The following is a 19513-nucleotide window of genomic DNA, read 5'->3' as shown; positions in this document are numbered from 1 at the left end:
TTGTTGTTTGCTTCACAATAAAAAAAAAAAAATCTTCAAAGTTGTGGGCATGTTCTGTAAATTAAATGATGCAAATCCTCAAACAATCCATGTTAATACCAGGTTGTGAGGCAACAAAACACGAAAAATGCCAAGGGGGTGAATACTTTTGCAAGGAACTGTATATTGCCCCACCATCTGCCAGTAATCTCGTATCTTAGGGAAATCCCACCATATGTGGCCCATAGTGCCCTTTTGATTACAACCCCTCCAGCACAGGGCTGATTTCTCTGGTTGACGTTTTTGTGTTTATATACCACCTTGCCAGACATTTAAAATTCATTTCTATCGTATTTATATCTGTCACTAAACCATGTGCAGCTCTCGGTGTAAGGGCACCATGGCGTCCTACGTCATTTACGGCCCATCCTCCTTCCGCTTTCTGGGAGACACGCACAGGTCCCAGAAGACAACGGGACTTTTCAGAAAGCGCAGCGCGACACGCACATGCGCAGTAGGAAACAGGCTGTGAAGCCGCAAGGCTTCGCTTCCTGTTTCCCTTAGTAAGGATGCCGCCACCTGCACTTGAAGCTGATGAACGGGTCGGCTTCAGATGCTGACATTGCGGGCTCCCTGGACAGGTAAGTATACTTATATTAAAAGTCAGCAGCTACTGTATTTGTAGCTGCTGACTTAATTTTTTTAATACAGGCTGGAACTCCACTTTAATCTTATTTAATAGTGGAATATATTTTACTTGATATAGATTGTTTGGGGAAGGCTTTAGTTTTACCCCTAGATATTTTAGCTCCTTTTTCCCCCATGTAAAAGGGAACTTCCCTTGCAAAGCTAAATCTTCTTTCAGATCTAAATTTATATTTAAAATTTCTGATTTTACAGGGTTGATCTTTAAATTTGAGAATTCTCCACATTTTTTCAGCTCCTTCATCAAGTTTGGCAATGTTGTTCTAGGGTTCGATATATAAAATAACATACCGTCAGCATATGCCGTGACCTTTTGTTCTTCTCCAATCTTCATCATTCTGTCAGAAACCATGAACCAGACCAAGACAAAAGTACAGTAAAATAAAAATAGTTTATTAATAAAAATAAAAAGGTAAATAGAGTAAGCGTAGTCAAAGCATAACCAGAGTCCAGTTACCGGATCGGGTAATCAGCCAAGCCAGAGTTCAGTAACCAGATCGGGTAATCAGCCAAGCCAGGGTTCAGTAACCAGATCGGGTAATCAGCCAGGCCAGAAGTCAGGGATCCAAGTAGAGGAACAGCAAGCAGGATAAGGAGCCAGAAGGGATGTCAGCAAAGCCAGTCTTTAAACGGGAACGCAGGAGATGGTTTCTTGTGATGTGACCAAGGCAAAGGCAGGAATGAAGTGAGCTGCAGATCTTTAAGTAGGCGGGACTGACGAGCAGATCCACAACAGCTGGTTAACTGTGGAGAGAGATGAGAGCTGGCAAATAGCCGACAGCTGAGCGGCCAGCTCAGAGAAGGAAGGGCTGAGCCAGCCCTGACAGTACCGCCTCCACAACGACCCCTCCCCCTCGGAGGACCACCGGGCTTGAGGGGAAAACGACCATGGAAATCACGGAGAAGGGCAGGAGCATGTACGTCCGAGGATGAGACCCAGGAACCTTCCTCCGGACTGTACCCCTTCCAATGCACCAGTTACTGTATGCGCCCAGGGAACCTATGGGAGTCAACAATGGATTGTACCTCATGCTCCTCATGGTTCTCAACCTGTATAGGGTGAGGACGTGGCACCGAGGCGGTAAAGCAGTTGCAGACCAACGGTTTCAATAAGGAGACATGAAACACATTTGAGATGCGCATACTAGGAGGAAGGTCCAAGGCGTAAGCCACTGGGTTAATCCTGCGAAGGATACGGAAAGGCCCAATAAACCGAGGTGTGAACTTCAGTGAGGGAACACGAAGTTGGAGGTTGCGAGATGACAGCCAGACCCTGTCCCCAAACTGGTAGGAAGTCACAGGCAGGCGTCAGCGGTCAGCATGGAGTCTGTACCTATCATTAGCATGACACAAAGCTTCCTGGACTTATGCCCAAGTGGAATGAAGACCACAGAGATGCTCCTGTAGCGCAGAAATACTCTGTGGAACAAAGGAGTCAGAACACATGGAAGGTTGGAAACCATAATTCACCATAAACGGAGACAATCGGGAAGCAGAATTCAAGGCACTGTTGTGAGCAAACTCTGCCTATGGTAATAGGTCTGACCAGTTGTTGTGATGGTCAGAAATATAGCAACGTAGGAATTGCTCCAAGGACTGATTGGCTCGTTCTGCGGCCCCATTATGGGATGATACGCAGAGGAGAAAGCAAGCTGAATTCCCAGCTGTGTACAAAAGGCTCGCCAGATCCGGGACACAAACTGACTACCCCTGTCCGAGACAATCACCTTGGGTAGCCCATGTAAGCGAAAGATCACCCGAGCAAAAATGGAAGCCAGTTCCTTAGAAGTGGGCAACTTCTTAAGTGGAATACAATGACACATCTTTGAGAACCGGTCAACCACCATAAGGATAACTGTGTTGCCCTGGGAGTTGGGTAACTCCACAATGAAATTCATAGACAGGTGGGTTCAGGGCCTCTCTCCATTGGGTATGGGTTGTAGGAGGCTCACTGGAAAGTGTCGTGGAGTCTTACTCTGAGCACACACGGAACAGGCAGCTACGAAGGCAGTTACATCAGCACGTAGACTAGGCCACTAGAATTGTTGGGAAATGGCCCAAACAAGTTGATTCTTACCAGGGTGGCCAGCTGCCTTGGGAGAATAGTAAGTCTGGAGCACGGCAGTACTGAGACACTCTGGGACAAAGCAGTGGTCACAATGTTTCTCAGGAGGAGCATCGACCTGAGCAGCAAGAATTTTGTCACCCAAAAGAGAAGTAAGACTGGTGCGAACCGTAGCCAGAATACGATCAGGAGGTATCATAGGAACCGGAACCGACTCCAACTTGGAAGTGGAGGAAAATTGTCTTGACAAGGCGTCAGCCCTTACATTCTTAGTACTGGGTAAGAATGAGACAATGTAATTGAAACTTGACAAGAAAAGAGCCCATCGCGCCATTCTGGGAGAGAGGCGTTTAGCCTCAGACAAGAATGTGAGATTCTTATGGTCAGTAAGAATGAGAACCGGCACAGTGGTACCTTCAAGGAGATGTCGCCATTCTTTCAGGGCTAAAATTATTGCCAACAGCTCTTTGTCACCAATCTCGTAATTACACTCGGCAGATGACAATTTCTTGGAAAAGTAGCCACAAGGATGCATAGCACTCTCACAGGTAGGACGTTGAGACACCTATAATCAATACAAGGTCTCAGTTCACTGCTCCTCTTCTTCACAAATTAGAAACCAGTACCAGCAGGAGACGAGGATTTGCAGATGAAACCCAGAGAAAGTGCGTCTGCAACATACTCCTCCATGGCTTTATCCTCCAAGACTGACAAAGGGTAAACCCGGCCACGAGGGGGAGTGGCACCAGGTTGAAGGTCAATTGCACAATCATACGCCCAGTGTGGAGGCAAACTACCGGCTTGACGTTTGTCAAAGACATCGCTAAAATCACGGTACTCCTCTGGCAGGAAGGAGAGTGAAGAGGTACACAGGACCTTGGCTACCTTCCGGAAGCATGTTTCACTGCATTGTGGTGACCAGGAGAGAACCTCAGCACGGAGCCAATCAAAAGAGGGGTTGTGCCTCTGTAACCAAGAATAACCAATAACCAGTGGAAACTTAGGAGAGGAGATCACTTGGAATTGGATTATCTCATGGTGAAGAGCCCCTACGGCCATGGACAACGGAACCGTCTCATGAGTCACATGGGCAGGCTGTAGAGGTCTCCCGTCAAGAGCCTCAATGACAAGTGGAGTGTCACGCAACTACAGTGGAATCGAGTGCTTTGGTACAAAGGCAGCATCAATGAACAGGCCTGCAGCCCCAGAGTTGATTAGAGCCTGTATCTCGATAGACGACTTAGCCCAAGAAAGGGTGACCGAAACCAGGGGCTTATCCTTCTGGATAACTGGGGATGATACAACACCACCTAAGGTCTGTCCATGACAAGACCTCAAGGTTCGGGTGTTCCCAGGACGGGTAGGACAAGACTTCAAAAAGTGACCTGTATGGCCACAATAAAGGCACAATCTCTCCCTCCTCCTAAAGGCTCTCTCATCCGCAGAGAGACGCATGAAGCCCAAGTGCATGGGTTCATCTTCACTGACCGACTCAGTACCAGGAGGCATGGGAGGTGAGGGAGGCATGGGTGGGACTGAAAAGCTCAGAGGCAAATGTACAGGAGGCTTCTGCAAGCACTCCTTAAAAGAAAGCCTGAGTCTGGAGTCAATGAGGATGGCAAACGAGATCAAGCTCTCCAGCTCAGTGGTTATATCTCGGGCTGCTATCCCATCCTTGATGGAATCCGAGAGATCAAGAAAAAGCAGCCACGAGGGCCTCATCGTTCCAAGCAACCTCTGCTGCCAGAGTACGGAACTCAATGGCGTAGTCGGCAACAGTTCTTGTACTCTGATGGACATGAGGCACTTGGCAGCAGAAGCGGAGCGTGTGGAAACATCAAATACCCTTTTAAAGGAGGCCACAAACTCAGGGTAACTCAAGACAACAGGTTTTTGCGTCTCCCATAGAGGGTTAGCCCAGGCCAAGGCTCTCTCAGAAAGTAAAGATATCATGAACCCTACTTTGCTTCTGTCCATGGGAAACGACTGGGGCAGCATCTCAAAGTATATCTCAGCTTGGTTGAGAAACCCTCTGCATTAAACTGGATCTCCCCAAAACACTGGGGAAGCGGGGCGGAACCAGCCATACCTCTTATAGAGGTAATACTCAAGGCGGATGCCTGCGCAGAGACTGACGCAGCAGCAGGGATGGCCTGCAACTCAGGTTGTACCGGAGCAGCCACAGTGGGGGATTCCAGGTGAGCCGTGTGACTCAGGAGAGTTTGTAACGCCATGGCAAACTGATCCATGCGGTGATCTTGCTCATTCAATCTGGAAAAAATATTACCAACAAGTGGATTGACTGTATCTTCTGAATTCATGGCCTTCACCTACTGTCAGAAACCATGAACCAGACGGAGACAGAAGTACAGTAAAATCACACTTGTCCTGATGCACCGCTTAAATAGCAACATCAACTAACCAAGCCTCGGTGTGGATCCCAAGAGGAGAACCATAGGGCGCCATCCCATTCAAGGGAAGGGACTAAGGGCAAAAAGTAACTGAAAGCCTATATCTAAGGACAAGAGAAAAAACGGCAAAGGTACTAATAATCTCTGGCATAAAAATGTCCACAAATTAAAAATGAACATCTAGAGGTATAAAACAATATATATAGTAATACAAATGGTAACTAAACATACCAAGTGCAAATGACTAAAAGGATGGCACATGCACTATAACACACAACACTGCCGTCCGTCAAAGTACAATAGACGGGACTATTTAAATAGTCTAAATTACAAAAAACAGCTCATATATACCAAAAAAAATGAACCGTAAATAAAAATTCAAAAGTAATCCAGAATCCAACCATGAAAAGAATAGAAGCCATACGGTAATAACTTTGCCTAGACATAAATAAATAAAAAAAGGGGAGATAGATCAACGTCCTCCCTTAATAGGAGGGCACCCCACAGTTCTCCATAAGCCAACCATACAGTAACCAAAAAGGGCAATGTAGGAAAACACATTTACACAAGGGGGGCCCAATTAAAACTACTGTACAGCGAATAAATGAAAATGACATTTAAACAAAAGAACACAATATTGGTTAATATATTCTACAAAAGTCCCCTTAAGTGTATAATCAAACAAAGATAGGCATACACAAAAAAATAGTCAAAAAGTAGGAATTAAATACCGATGAAGGATAAATAAAAAATAAAAAATTGAAAAATATATCTAAATAATAACCAATAGAAAAAGGTTGCATTAAGTCACTAGGAGTTGTCGATAAAGGAATTAACATCGATATCAATATTAAGACCAAAAGGGGTATAGCATTTAATCTTATGAACCCAAGACATCTCTAGCCTTGAGATGCTCCTAACTAAACTGCTACCCCTCCAGTGGGGTTTGAGTTTATCAATGCCCAAAAAAATGGTGTTAGATGGATCTCTGTTACGTGTAGTAAGATAGTGCTTAGATACAGAGTGTTTGGTGAAGCCTCTACCTATGTTGTTAATATGTTCATTTAGCCGCACCTGTAAAAGGTCGCTTGGTCCGGCCCACATACTGTAGGCCACATGGACACTGCAGCATGTACACGACCCCAGATGTAGAGCAAGTAATGAAATGGTTATTATTTAGATATATTTTTTCAATTTTTTATTTTTTATTTATCCTTCATTGGTATTTAATTTCTACTTTTTGTCTATTTTTTTGTGTATGCCTATCTTTGTTTGATTATACACATAAGGGGACTTTTGTGGAATATATTAACCAATATTGTGTTCTTTTGTTCTGTTTAAATGTCATTTTCATTTATTCGCTGTACGGTAGTTTTAATAGGGCCCCCCTTGTGTAAATGTATTTTCCTACATTGCCCTTTTTGGTTACTGTATGGTTGGCTTATGGAGAACTTTGGGGTGCCCCCCTATTAAGGGAGGACATCGATCTATCTCCCCTTTTTTAATTTATTTATGTCTAGGCAAAGTTATTACCATATGGCTTATATTCTTGCCTGTTTTCATGGTTGGATTCTGGCTTACTTTTGAATTTTTATTTATGGCTCATTTGTTTGGTATATATGAGCTGTTTTTTGTAATTTAGACTATTTAAATAGTCCCGTCTATTGTACTTTGACGGACGGCAGTGTTGTGCGTTATAGTGCATGTGCCATCCTTTTAGTCATTTGCACTTGGTATATTTAGTTACCATTTGTATTACTATATATATTGTTTTATACCTCTAGATGTTCATTTTTAATTTGTGGACATTTTTATGCCAGAGGTTATTAGTACCTTTGCTGTTTTTACTCTTGTCCTTAGATATAGGCTTTCAGTTACTTTTTGCCCTTAGTCCCTTCCCTTGATTGGGATGGTGCCCTATGGTTCTCCCCTCGGGATCCACACAGAGGCTTGGTTAGTTGTTTGCTATTTAAGCAGTGCATCAGGCCCATGCCCGTATCCCGTGACCACGTCTGCTAGTGATGAAACGACGTAGGAAGAAGGAGCTACATTCTGAAGTCACTGCTGTACGTTCAGTCCTGGAAGCTACGGGCTGTTTGGAAGCCGGCCGGCTCGTTATTTTATGTCTATTCTGCTTACCATTGTTCACCGTTCTGTAAGTGTTCAATTGTCTTCTTTTAATTCTAATAAATGTAAGGATTTAAGCTATGTGAGGCTTTCTGTTTTCATGGTGAACATACTGCCCATTTTATCGATTCATCTCAGCCCAGTGTATGCCAGTGAGATCCCGGGCTGGGGTTACAGCCATCTGCTCGGTGTGGTCCCCTGTAATAAGGGACCACTGACTTCTGGTAAGCGGCAGTCCTTTTTGTGGTGGAGGAAACTTCTCACTTGTCACTTTAGTGTGGAACTTTACGGCACATCACTTTTTGAATATCATCAGCTTTTTATGGACTCACACCTAAGTATGGATTAATTTCTATTATATTTTGTAATGTAGTCACTAGATAACTTACAAACACCTTTTTATACATTTTTTTTGTCATTTTTTTATCTGCATCTGTTTGATGCACTATTCAGTTTGCAATATATTTTTAATAGTTCCGTCACTGGTCTCCCCAACATAGGGTTGGAAGTTTTTTTCATTGCATCTTCTCCTTGCGTCGCTTCTGGTAGACTTCGGATTCTCAAGCTTTTTCTTTGGTTTTAATTTTCCTGATCAACTAGTTTATATGCCATATTCCTTTGCTCAATTTGCATAATTTTCAATTCATTTTTTAATTCATTTAATACTTGAGTGTGCGTGTCCTTTCTGTATCTTCTACTCGGGTAAGTATCTCTAGATCTCCATATAGTGTAGTCATTTCAGGTTTAAGAGAATTTTTCCAATTTTCAATTTTGCGAACATATCTGTCATTTCTAATTTTGTAGGAAATTGGGCTTTTAGACTCTGTTCTTCCGTACATTCTATTTCGGGTCACTTTCCGTCTCTAGGTCTATTTTTGACTGATTGAATGAGTTCGTTCTCCCAGAGGTCCTATCTAGTCCACTTTTATTTTTTCCTGTCATCTGTTTCCCACGAGCTCCCAGCTGTATTTCCATGGCCGACTTGTTATTGTTTCCTTCTTGAGACATTTATGTTTTTATTGTTCCAGGGCTAGCTTATTTTAGGCGATTTTGTAACTCCGCTTTCTTTGGCTGATTTTATTTTCATTGTGGTTTCTTTTCCTTTTACTCCCGCATGCGTCCTTCAAATTGGTAACCTCTGGTTATACTGGTCTAAGTCTCTTCTCCAGTCACACACTTCCCTTTGTTTCCATTTTCCTTATTTAATTGTCACCTTTTATCTCCCCGGTGGTAGTCACTCAACCCCTTTTAGCTCATGTACAACCCTGTTTTCCACTCCTTCATTATTTGCTTTGAGCTAGCCCCTTGATCTGTATAAGAGAGGCCCCTCTTCAAATAATATATATACAATGACAGGCTTATAACAAGTTCACTGTTATTGTATAATACAAAGATCAACAAGGAAGGAGGTAACTCACCTTTCTTGATAAATATAAGGTGTACTCTTCAGGTGGGGGCTTTTGATAGGCTGTTTCGATTATCCTAGCCCTTTTTTTTTCGGGGGGGGGGGGGGGCAATGGGGTTTTTAATGTTCTGGATCATATAGTAAAGAGGGTAATCAAAATGTTCGGTGTGTGGCTGACTTCTCCCCCTACTGGACTCTGCAGGGCTTCACTATTTTTCACCAATCCTTCCCTGTTAAAGCAGGCCTGGTCCATCGTAGGCTATATAGCCGGATCTCCCTTTTTTAGCCAGCTGGGCGGCATCCGACGCTCCCCCGCTCACTACGAAACAGCTCAGCCTCGGATTTGCCGTCCACTCCACCGTACTTGCCCAGGGTTCGCTGGGTTCTGCCGACTCCCTTCGAGATCTGCCGATGTTGGCCGAGCTCCACCAGGCCAGACCTTACTCCTCCGATCCTCCTGCCTCCTCTGCTTCACCGCCTGGGCTGTATCGACGTCTGGACTTTGGGCTTTAGACACCGGCACCCGCCGGTTCTCACATGGGTCTCTAGCAGCACATAAATGGTGAGGATGTCAGGGATATCCCTCTCGCTTTCTCTCATAGGTAGGGTGAGGTCACCCGGCGTTCCTAGTCTAAGTTCCTAGTCTAAGTTCCTTGCCGGCACCATGTTCAGGCTCCTCCCCCTGTGACAGGAGTACCTGGTTATTTTCCCATTCTATTCCGTTTTAGGGGTACTGCAGTAGGGGACTGGTCTTTGTGCCCCGCCTCCTGGTCACTCACCTACCCTCAGTTTCCAGGGGCACAGCATTGGGACAGAGATGTCACTCTTTTTGGCCTCTCTTATGTGATCTTGTTTCTACATTACTAACCTTTATGTGAGTACACCGTGTATATTATTGGACTCTATCCAATTGAAATTGACACACTTTAATATAATTTGATTGTCTTTTCATTCTTGTTTCATAATGCTCAAAAAGCTTGCCTGTATATTAAAATGGTCTTTCCACAGATGTACACATAAACCAACTGCGGCTGTCTCCTGATGAAGTGGGCGTTGTCCCGCAAAATGCATAGAGATTACAGTTTCTGCAAATTAAAAATACTTCAATAACCACATTGGCGAATCTGCTTTTTATTATGGCACAATTGTTGTGGAATTGTATGACTTTTATGTAAACTAAAATAAATGTTGTACTTTTTTACATATTTGATGTATTTTTTTACCCAGCACCATGCCTAAAAGTCCCATGGGCAATTTGCTGTTTGGTTGTTTTGCATCACTATGGACTCCCTTTGATGTTTTTGATTATATTTAGACATCTTTAAAGCACTGCATTTTATTTATTTTTCACAAGTTTCTATTAGGGTTGTGGTATATAGCCTTTATTTTGCAGTATTTATAGCGCTGGCTTTTTTATTTTAAAATGTTTTCCCCCTAATACTTACCTGGGCCCTATCGCGATTCAGCGAAGTGCAAGAGAGCCCTGGCTCTCCAGGGACTTTCCCTCTTTATTGGTTGAGACAGCAACAGGAGCCAGTGGCTCAAGCTTCTGTCAATCACAGCCAGTGGGCCAATGAGGAGAGAGGGGGCGGGGGGAGCCCCGGCTGTGTGTGTGAATGGACACGCAGAGCCGTGGCTCGCAAATTAGCCTGCTTGGGTGCCCCCATTGCAAGCTGCTTGCTTGGGGCGGGGCACTCGGCAGGGTGGAGGGGCCAGGAGGGCCAGCGGGGGACCCGAGTAGAGGAAGACTGGGGCTGCTCTATGCAAAACCACTGCACAGAACAGGTAAGTATAACATGTTTATTTTTTTTAAAAAAGCATTTAACCACATCAGCCCCGGAAGGTTTACCCCCCTGACATTTGCGCGGTCATGCAAAGCTGTACACAAATAAAATCAATGTCCTTTTTTCCAACAAATAGAGATTTCTTTTGGCGGTATTTGATAACCCCTGCAATTTTTATTTTATGCGCTATAAACAAAATAAGACTGAAAAAAAAACCAATATTGTTTACTTTCTGCTATAACACACATCCAATAAAAAAATGTAAAAAATCAAATTCCTTCATCAATTTAGGCCAATATGTATTCTGCTACATATTTTTGGTAAAAAAAATCTCAATAAGTGTATACTGATTTTTTTTTAAAGTAATGGCGGCGATCAGTGCCTTATAGCGGGACTGCGACATTGCAGCGGAAAAATCGGACACTAAGTGACACTTTTTTGGGGACCAGTTTACCGTGATCAGTGCTAAAATACATGCACTGTCACTGTACTGACACTGGCAGGGAAGGGGTTAACATCAGGGGTGATCAAAGGGTTAAGGGTGTTCCTAGGGAATGCTTTCTGTGTGGGGGTAACTGTGGGAAGACAGAGATCAGTGTTCCTGCTTAGCAGAAACACAAGATCTTAGTCTTCCCTTGTCACAGAACGGCGATCTGCCTTGCTTACGGGAACGAGATTGGCTCCTGCTGTGCCACAGACCCAAAAGGGCGAAATCACGTACAGGAACATGAGTTCGTGCAGTAGAACCGCCACCCTGTAGTACATATATGTGGGGCAGTTGGCAAGTGGTTAATATCACTTTAAGCGACCATACATGGATCAGCAGATTCAGCATCATGGTTGAGCAGGGACCAGCCAAATTTAAATCCATCTATGGGCAGGCTGATTGTACCACAGTCGATGCATCTATTAACTTGGGTACAACCAGCCAGTCAGATTTTTCCACATGCGATTATTGCCAGTGGCTATAGCCGCTAGCAGTAATCATTGTATTCTGCCAACCAGGAAAGGCCCCAGCGCCTTCCACCAGCAGAAAACAATAGTACTGCGGGAGGCGTTTCCCCATAAACACTGACTGTTGATGGGGGAATCAAGCTATTGTTTTTCCTTCCACCACGGGTTGAGTAATCTATAGGTTGCTTTAGAAAGTATTATTTTACTAAAAGGGTAGTTGATTATTGGAATAGTCTTCCAACAGAGGTAGTAAGTCAGTCAACAGTAAGTGGCTTCAAACATGCTTGGGACAAACATAGATCTATAATCAGAGAAAAAAAAAAAAAAAAAAAAAACATTTTACCAATACATGTACAGAATCTCATAAAAGTGAGTACACCCCTCACATTTTGTAAATATTTTATTATATCTTTTCATGTGACAACACTGAAGAAATTACACTTTGCTACAATGTAAAGTAGTGAGTGTACAGCCTGTATAACAGTGTAAATTTGCTGTCCCCTCAAAATAACTCAACACACAGCCATTAATGTCTAAACTGCTGGCAACAAAAGTGAGTACACCCCTAAGTGATAATATCCAAATTGGGCCCAATTAGCCATTTACCCTCCCCGGTGTCATGTGACTCGTTAGTGTCACAAGGTCACAAGTGTGAATGGGGAGCAGGTGTGTTAAATTTCGCTCTCACTCTCTCATACTAATCACTGGAAGTTCAACATGGCACCTCATGGCAAAGAACTCTACATAAAGATGGCCTAGGCTATAAGAAGATTGCCAAGACCCTGAAACTGAGCTGCAGCACGGTAGCCAAGACCATACAGCAGTTTAACAGAACAGGTTTCACTCAAAACAGGCCTCGCCAAGGTTGACCAAAGAAGTTGAGTGCACATACTCAGTGTCATATCCAGAGTTTGTCTTTGGGAAATAGACATATGAGTGCTGCCAGCATTGCTGCAGAGGTTGAAGGGGTGGGGGGTCAACTTGTCAGTGCTCAGACCATACACCGCACACTGCATCTAACTGGTCTGCATGACTGTTGTCCCAGAAGGAAGCCTCTTCTAAAGATGATGCACAAGAAAGCCTGCAAACTGTTTGCTGAAGACAAGCAGACTAAGGACATGGATAACTGGAACCATATTCTGTGGTCTGATGAGACCAAGATAAATGTATTTGGTTCAGATGGTGTCAAGCATGTGTGGCGGCAACCAGGTGAGGAGTAAAAAGACAAGTTTGTCATGCCTACATTCAAGCATGGTGGTGGGAGTGTCATGGTCTGGGGCTGCATGAGTGCTCCCGCAACTGGGGAGCTACAGTTCATTGAGGGAACCCTGAATGCCAACATGTAGTGTGACATACTGAAGCAGAGCATGATCCCTTCCCTTCAGAGACTAGGCCACAGGGCATTATTCCAACAAAACGACGGTAAACACACCTCCAAGACAACCACTGCCTTGCTAAAGAAGCTGAGGGTAAAGGTGATGGACTGGCCAAGCATGTCTCCAGACCTAAACCCTATTGAGCATCTGTGGGGCATCCTCAAACAGAAGGTGGAGGAGCGCAAGGTGTCTAACATCCACTGGCCTAGGCTATAAGAAGATTGCCAAGACCCTGAAACTGAGCTGCAGCACGGTAGCCAAGACCATACAGCAGTTTAACAGAACAGGTTTCACTCAAAACAGGCCTCGCCAAGGTTGACCAAAGAAGTTGAGTGCACATACTCAGTGTCATATCCAGAGTTTGTCTTTGGGAAATAGACATATGAGTGCTGCCAGCATTGCTGCAGAGGTTGAAGGGGTGGGGGGTCAACTTGTCAGTGCTCAGACCATACACCGCACACTGCATCTAACTGGTCTGCATGACTGTTGTCCCAGAAGGAAGCCTCTTCTAAAGATGATGCACAAGAAAGCCTGCAAACTGTTTGCTGAAGACAAGCAGACTAAGGACATGGATAACTGGAACCATATTCTGTGGTCTGATGAGACCAAGATAAATGTATTTGGTTCAGATGGTGTCAAGCATGTGTGGCGGCAACCAGGTGAGGAGTAAAAAGACAAGTTTGTCATGCCTACATTCAAGCATGGTGGTGGGAGTGTCATGGTCTGGGGCTGCATGAGTGCTCCCGCAACTGGGGAGCTACAGTTCATTGAGGGAACCCTGAATGCCAACATGTAGTGTGACATACTGAAGCAGAGCATGATCCCTTCCCTTCAGAGACTAGGCCACAGGGCATTATTCCAACAAAACGACGGTAAACACACCTCCAAGACAACCACTGCCTTGCTAAAGAAGCTGAGGGTAAAGGTGATGGACTGGCCAAGCATGTCTCCAGACCTAAACCCTATTGAGCATCTGTGGGGCATCCTCAAACAGAAGGTGGAGGAGCGCAAGGTGTCTAACATCCACCAGCTCTGTGATGTCATCATGGAGGAGTGGAAGAGGACTCCAGTGGCAATCTGTGAAGCTCTGGTGAACTCCATGCCCAAGAGGGTTAAGGCAGTACTGGAAAATAATGATGGCCACACAAAATATTGACACTTTAGGTCCAATTTAGACATTTTCACTTAGGGGTGTACTCACTTTTGTAGCCAGCGGTTTGGACATTAATGGCTGTGTGTTGAGTTATTTTGATAGGACAGCAAATTTACACTGTTATACAAACTGTACACTCACTACTTTACATTGTAGCAAAGTGTCATTTCTTCAGTAATGTCACATGAAAAGATATAATAAAATATTTATAAAAATGTGAGGCGTGTACTTACTTTTGTGAGATACTTTATAAATTGAAACAAAAAAAAAAAACAGGTAGACTCAACGGACCACTTGGATGTCATTTTTCTATGTTTCCACAACAGTGTAAATAGGCCCCCAATAAAAAAAATCTGCAACTGTTGCTGAGTTAAAGCAGTCTTGCGTAGAAGAGATTCAAAGAATTTGTTGCAAGAACCTGTTCAACAGATATCACAGAGTGTATAAAGAATAAAATTCTTTGCTCAGTGATCAGATGAGTCATGTAAATGACCCAACACCCTAATATGTATGTACGCACCATAAAACAGATTAAAGCAAAATGTTGCGCTGTCATAATTATTGATATTGTGAAAAGCCAAATAATTATAAACAATAATAGTCCATTCATGTGATCCACAAAACTTAATGATAGTTGAAGTGAAAAAAGGATCCAAAGCACCAAAAAAGTCCTATTGTGAAAGAAAGATAACAATGTCCTTCCAAATCAACTGTGGGTGTTAAACCTGGTACTCCCCAGGTGGTAATTAAAGTAAAGATATCCTCTTATCAGATATCATGACCTTTCAAGGCCGATATGTGCATCAGTGAGTTTTTATCCCTCACTACAGGTATATCCAGCTCAGCTTGTTAGAGGGACGGCCAATACTGTGTCTAAGCCTCAGATCCAATTAAGCCATATGTCAGGAAGAAGAGGAAACATACCCCATTGCGCAACATCCAGTTAAAAGCACAAGAGATTTTAATTTTTTTACAGTGAAAGAGGACCCTGCCCTAATAAGCTGATCAAGAAACACTTCAAGTAGCTTTTGGCCTAATTTGGGGTATGCACTGATTACAATAAAGGCCACATCTCCATATGTAATTGATAACTGTTCAATTGCTTCTATGACCCCCCTTATTACATTTTTTTTCACTGCAAAATCAGGACAAATGTTATAAGAAGCTAGACATTATGCACATGGTTATCCAAATTATATGGAATGCAGAAACATTTTCTAATTAAAAGCATGCCCTTTAGTAATGCCTAGATATTCTTCTTTCAATACAAGGGATTGAACAGAAAATGAAACACTGAAAAAAAAGTCACACCTTGGCAATTCTGACAGTGCATAAAGCTGTTTTTCATCAGTAAGCTTATTGTCTGATATGTTGAGGAGTGTCAAACACTGGAGACAGTTAACTGGCCTGTAAGAGAAACAATGTGCAGTTAGTTTATTGAAAAGGGAGGAAACAGAACTAAGATTTAAAACACAAGTTGCCAAAAAAGAGCATATAACCAATTAACATTTTTGTAAAAGCATAATTTAAAAGGTCAGTAAATATTTTAGGGTATCCCACAGTAAATGTTTTAAAAACACAATGGATGGTTTTGAAAACATTTATATACAATTAGGTTGTACGGGTGTTATAAAAGTTATAGTGTCTACAAACTAGGGTACATTTTCTGGAATTTATGCAGCCTTTAACTTTAACTAAAATGGCAGGGAAGTACAACCCCCCTCCCCCCAAATTATCCTATTTTGGAAAGTAGACACCCCAAGGAAAATGCTGAGAGGCATGTTGAGCCCATTGAATAATTTTTTTTTCGTCACAAGTGATTGAAAAATTACACACAGTTGTCAGTAAATGATATATTGCTCAAACATGCCATGGGCATATGTGAAATTACACCCCAAAATACATTATGTTGCTTCTCCTGAGTACGGGGATACCACGTGTGGGACTTTTTGGCAGTCTAACCACGTACAGGACCCCGAAAACCAATCACCGCCAGGCTTTCTAAGGGCGTAAAATTTTGATTTCACTCCTCACTGCCTATCTGTCATCAGAGGGTTTACCCGTTGGTGGCGCTATCGGTCTCTTGGATCACAGTACCAGTGTCCACCAGCGGGTGTCTTCCAACACCTTGGACCTGTAGTAAGAGGACTCTACTGCTGGTGGCACTGTTGCATCCTTGGGTCGTAGTACCAGTGTCCACCAGCGGGTGCACTCCGGCAGTGTGGAGCAAACAGCACCCCCTGCGCTCAGCTGTAACATGAGGTCAATTACTACAGCCTTATAAATACCCGGCAAGCCCTCACATGCTTGCCTTGGTATCTTTCTCCCTGCGCTCTGACCTTGCTGCCTGTATCCTGACCGTGAACCTGTTTCTGTCCTGTCCTGATCTGATCCGATCCCTATCCCTAGCCCATCCTGTACTTGTCCCTCCTGATTCCCTTGGATCCCTGCCCTGCAGCCTATCCATCCATCCGCTCCCTGTCCTGCTGGTTTCCCATCCTTACCCATCTGCTGACCTCCCTGTGTATGACCTTGGCCTGGCTTTGTTTACGATTCCGGTATCTCCATTTACTCGTATATACTATTTGTTGTTTGTGGGTCTGTGGTTGGTTTTGCACTGTTTATATTTCTCTTACTTGTCACTTATTTAATAAACACCATTATTTCTTCACTTACATGCGTTTCTGGTTTCCTCTGTGCAGTCCACACAGTCTGGTCTACTAAATCCTCTGACACTATCACAGTTTCGGAGGCCATGAAATGCCCAGATAGCACAACCCCCCCCCCCACGACCCCATTTTGGAAAGTAGGCACCCCAAGCTATCTGCTGAGAGGCATGGTGAGTATTTTGCAGATCTCGCTTTTTGTCACAAAGTTTTGAAAATTGAAAAAAGAAAAAAAACAAATTTTTCTTTTACTTTCTTCATTTTCAAAAACAAATGAGAGCTGCACAAAGCTGCTACACCCACTATCATAAAACAACAAACAGCATCAGTTAAAGGCACAGTGCTTATTAGAGAAGCACTGTGCCACGTGATTGCTGTGATGACCAACCATAAACAATAACCACTGTAAACAGTGCGTCTCTGTTTATATTGGAGAGCCCTCTCATTCCTCTCTGGAAGGGGAGAAGGAGGATCTAACAAATGAATCCATTGATCAAATCCTCTGAAAGCAGGTTAACACAGCTAACAAACGGCAACAGGCCCTGGTAATAAATGGGTCAAGAAGTGATCACCAGACTTAGAGAGCAGCTTGTAGTAGTTTGCCCCTTACGCCCCTACCTGGCATCAGAAGTAATATCCACCTGGCAGAACTTAACAAATGTGTGAACAGAGGGCCATGTGACAGCCTTGCAAATCTGAGAAACAGATGCCTGAGATGCTGAAAACACTAAAGCAGGGGTGCCCAACTTCTTGAAGAGCGAGGGCCACTTTAGCGACTTGGAAACCAGTTGCAGGCCACAATGAGCGCAGCGGGCAGATGACAGGTCTGTCTGCTCGGATGTGCCCGCTGTCTGCTCGGATGTGCCCGCTGTCTTCTCGGATGTGCCCGCTGTCTGCTCGGATGTACCCACTGTCCGGTTTGATGTACCCAATGCCCAGCCTGATGTGCCCTCATCTGTTGTTCGGTTTGAGGCCATGAACTTTGGACAATTTCATCTTGTTGGAGCGTCCGGAGGCCGCTCCTTTGAGGGGGGGTACTGTCATGAGAGGATTTACCCGTTGGTGGCGCTATCGGTCTCTTGGATCGCAGTACCAGTGTCCACCAGCGGGTGTCATCCAACACCTAGGACCTGTAGTAAGAGGACTCTCCTGCTGGTGGCACTGTTGCATCCTTGGGCCGTAGTACCGGTGTCCACCAGTGGGTGCACTCCGGCAGTGTGGAGCAAACAGCACCCTCTGCGCTCAGCTGTAACATGAGGTCAATTACTACAGCCTTATAAATACCCGGCAAGCCCTCACATGCTTGCCTTGATATCTTTCTCCCTGCGCCCTGACCTTGCTGCCTGTATCCTGGCCATGAACCTGTTTCTGTCCTGTCCTGATATGATCTGATCCCTAGCCCATCCTGTACTTGTCCCTCCTGATTCCCTTGGATCCCTGCCCTGCAGCCTATCCATCCTCTCCCTGTCCTACTGGTTTCCCGTTCTTACCCATCTGCTGACCTCCCTGTGTATGACCTTGGCCTGGCTTTGTTTATGATTCCAGTATCTCCATTTACTCGTATATACTATTTGTTGTTTGTGGGTCTGTGGTTGGTTTTGCACTGTTTATATTTCTCTTACTTGTCACTTATTTAATAAACACCATTATTTCTTCACTTACATGCATTTCTGGTTTCTTCTGTGCAGTCCACACAGTCTGGTCTACTAAATCCTCGGACAGTATACCGAGGCCATCCCTGACCAGACGTGGCTGCATTGAGGAACTGTACGGGTTGTTAGTTCTGCTAATATGAATTTCAATGAAATCAGTTATTATTCCCTGCTGGCAGAAGATGATAGTGAATATTGTCACCAGATTTTGAAAGGGTGGACTAGTGACCAGCTGATGGAAACTATCTGATCAGCCCATTCCCTAGAGGATCAGGGGTATATGTCATTTGAAGATGTTTAGCCCCTGATCCAGTTATGTGCAAAACCAGCCCTGTCATGCATTCCCGAAGGAAGCGATGATTTTTCTCCCCCCTTCAATTATGGCCAAGTTGAATCCCTGGTATGATTATTGGAGGATGATCCAGCCTATTTCATGGAACATTATTCCTCTTGTTCACAGCAAGGTGTTGTCTAATTGCATCCAGTTGGTGCAATCCTTGGTTAGTCAGGCTGTGTGTGAATCAGCGTTTGTTCAACCTGTGCTGCAGGCATGGTCAGATCTCCTGTATTTAGCTAAGCCACAATATTCCAGCCCTGCCATTAATCACCTGCCTTCCCAAAAATCTATCTCCCCGTCGCCTATGGCAACCTCAGCTACAGCCCAGTTTACTCAGCCCCCTACCAAATACTACTACCCAGTCTCCAAGTGTAGCACCTATCCTGCCTTTAATCCACCTGTCTCTTCTCCTCCACCTGTAACAACCCCACAGAACCCTCCTCCAGCCACTGTTCCTTGGTCTTCCTTTTGCCCAGCTACATACTTTTCTTACGACCCTGCACCTACGTACAAAGCTGCAGTGGCTAAACCAAAAAAGAAATGAAAGCTCTTCCCGACCCACACCATCCTGCCAGTAACCCAACCTGCCTCCACACCAACCAACCTGTTCCAGCCTGCGTTCATGCCAGTTGAACTTGATGACCCACCTAAACCTGCCAAACCTCTGCCTGCTATCCAACCCGAAGTCTCGGTGCCTGCTTTCCAGTCTGATGTGCCTGCTATCCAGTCTGATGTGCCTGCCTCCCAGTCTGATGTCCTGATGTCTACCTTCCAGCCTGATGTCTACCTTCCAGCCTGATGTCTCAGTGCCCGCCTTCCAGCCGGATGTCTCGATGCTTGCCTTCCAGCCGGATGTCTTGGTGCCTGCCTTCCAGCTTGATGTCTCTGCCTTTCAGCCT

The 19513-nt window shown here is 44.3% G+C and overlaps 1 protein-coding gene across 6 annotated transcripts in view; it reads right to left on the bottom strand.

Moving 5' to 3' along the window:
• The window catches only part of TBCE (tubulin folding cofactor E), a 689063-nt gene that overhangs the window by 213968 nt on the left and 455582 nt on the right, over nucleotides 1–19513 (bottom strand). For all 6 annotated transcript variants that reach the window (XR_012243941.1, XM_073627582.1, XM_073627581.1 and 3 more), the window contains one exon: nucleotides 15271–15366. Coding sequence is in view for 5 of the 6 variants with exons in the window: in XM_073627582.1 (XP_073483683.1) it covers nucleotides 15271–15366 (96 nt within the window). In the remaining variant the exon portion in view is untranslated. The remainder of the gene's footprint in view (nucleotides 1–15270; nucleotides 15367–19513) is intronic.

Source organism: Aquarana catesbeiana, linkage group LG04, assembly GCF_042186555.1.
Source record: "Aquarana catesbeiana isolate 2022-GZ linkage group LG04, ASM4218655v1, whole genome shotgun sequence".
NCBI classification, from domain to species: Eukaryota; Metazoa; Chordata; class Amphibia; order Anura; family Ranidae; genus Aquarana; species Aquarana catesbeiana.
The sequence above is the reverse complement of the archived record's forward strand: the minus strand, read 5'-3'. Positions and strand labels throughout refer to the sequence as shown.